Below are 1,890 nucleotides of genomic sequence, written 5' to 3' on the forward strand. Positions count from 1 at the left end.
TTGGCTGGCCGACAAAACTACGCGTATAATAATTTGCCAAATACTTAAAAAACAAACCTATCAAATTTTAATTACATATACATAAAATAAATATAGCTGCAGTCTATGTGTTTAACGCTCTCCTTCGTAAGCCTCATTGAAGTGCCCATTTCCTCTATTGCCGATGTAGGTTTCTCGCTCGGCTTCTCTTTGCTTGGAGATATTGGGCGTAACCACTACTTGATTAGCTTCAGGATCCTCGCCGTGCTCCACATATTTGTACGAAATAGTGAGTAGGACGAAAATGAACATGTCGACAATCATGAGTGCGGCAAAAAGCGCGAATTCGGCAGCCTAAAATGATCGAATTTTGTTAGCTAAGAACTGCGACAAACAAAAGACTTAAGAAACAAACCTGTGAGTCGAAGAATTTCAGTTCAGCAATAACAACTACCAACATATTGCCGATGGAGACGGACAGTAGCCAGCAGGCCTGCAGGACAGACGTCATACTCGGTGGCGCCTGCGTATATGAAAATTCCAAACCCGTCACGGAGAACATGATTTCGGCTGCTGTGATGACGATNTGCAAACCTATCAAATTTTAATTACATATACATAAAATAAATATAGCTGCAGTCTATGTGTTTAACGCTCTCCTTCGTAAGCCTCATTGAAATGCCCATTTCCTCTATTGCCGATGTAGGTTTCTCGCTCGGCTTCTCTTTGCTTGGAGATATTGGGTGTAACCACTACTTGATTAGCTTCAGGATCCTCGCCGTGCTCCACATATTTGTATGGAATAGTGAGTAAGACGAAAATGAACATGTCGACAATCATGAGTGCGGCAAAAAGCGCGAATTCGGCAGCCTAAAATGATCGAATTTTGTTAGCTAAGAACTGCGACAAACAAAAGACTTAAGAAACAAACCTGTGAGTCGAAGAATTTCAGTTCAGCAATAACAACTACCAACATATTGCCGATGGAGACGGACAGTAGCCAGCAGGCCTGCAGGACAGACGTCATACTCGGCGGCGCCTGCGTATATGAAAATTCCAAACCCGTCACGGAGAACATGATTTCGGCTGCTGTGATGACGATGATCTGCGGTAGTTGCCACATAATATGAATGCTATTGGGCGGTGTGATGATGTGCGATTTTGAGGTCTACAAAAGCAAAAGAAAGTTATTAATGCACAATGAAAACAAAAAAAAACAATTTTCATTCATAGCAAAAAGTCATTTGATACTCACAAAACCATCTCTGGCATTGCCATGCACCAGCAGCGCATATACACCGCCACCCTTCGTATTTATGCTTGCGATTTTCTTGTTCGCCACTTGCAACTCGCTTTCACCATTCGCAACATTCACCACTTGGGTGGCATTGCGAAAGACCAATGGCACTGCCGTCTCTACTGCGTCGGTTAAAGTGATGGCATTCTCCGTGTCCGGCACATTCAATAGCACGCGTACAATTGGATTACCCAGCTTTGGCTTAGCCGATGAGTCTACGAACTCTTGCATACCTTCGCCAGAGAGAAAGTAGCTCGTCTCCTTGCCAGGTGTTAGCCGGAAAATACCCGAAAAGTTATTGCAGCGATCGCTTGCCGACGTTGCGTTGAATGGATACAGATATGACTGTGGCACGGACAACGTCTTGCCCTCCCACAGGCCAAGCGGTTCAACAACACTTGGACGATTCGGTAACTCTGTGGCAAAGCGATAGGCACAAGGCATACCATTGTAGATGCGCAAATGAGCCTCGAGCGCCGCCGGTGGCATTGGATCAACCTCATTCAGTTTGACTTCGAGGAAGGCAGAGAGCAGGAAAGCAACGGCAGCCAATAGACCGCCAAGCGTGAGCTTTTGCAATGGTCGCTTAATGCCCAGCTTTGCCAATATCGGAT

General features: G+C 45.1%; 2 protein-coding genes across 2 annotated transcripts; both read right to left on the bottom strand.

Moving 5' to 3' along the window:
• On the bottom strand, positions 1-499 carry LOC108356064 (peptide transporter family 1-like). The gene is made up of 2 exons (XM_017607196.1): positions 395-499; positions 1-333 (listed from the first exon to the last, which is right to left on the bottom strand). Exons 1-2 carry the CDS (start codon positions 488-490, stop codon positions 112-114), a joined length of 318 nt encoding a protein of 105 aa, XP_017462685.1. The 5' UTR covers positions 491-499; the 3' UTR covers positions 1-111.
• A 93-nt stretch (positions 500-592) lies between these two features.
• Positions 593-1,885, bottom strand: LOC108356063 (peptide transporter family 1-like; the record flags this gene model as incomplete). Its single annotated transcript, XM_017607194.1, has 3 exons — positions 593-849; positions 911-1,147; positions 1,235-1,885. Coding segments are annotated over 3 exons (1,110 nt in total), but the record flags the coding sequence as incomplete, so codon positions are not given.
• Between the last annotated feature and the right edge of the window lie 5 nt (positions 1,886-1,890).

This window comes from Rhagoletis zephyria, unplaced genomic scaffold (assembly GCF_001687245.7).
Source record: "Rhagoletis zephyria isolate East Lansing unplaced genomic scaffold, Rhagoletis_zephyria_1.1 Rzeph_scaffold_53693, whole genome shotgun sequence".
Lineage (NCBI taxonomy): Eukaryota > Metazoa > Arthropoda > Insecta > Diptera > Tephritidae > Rhagoletis > Rhagoletis zephyria.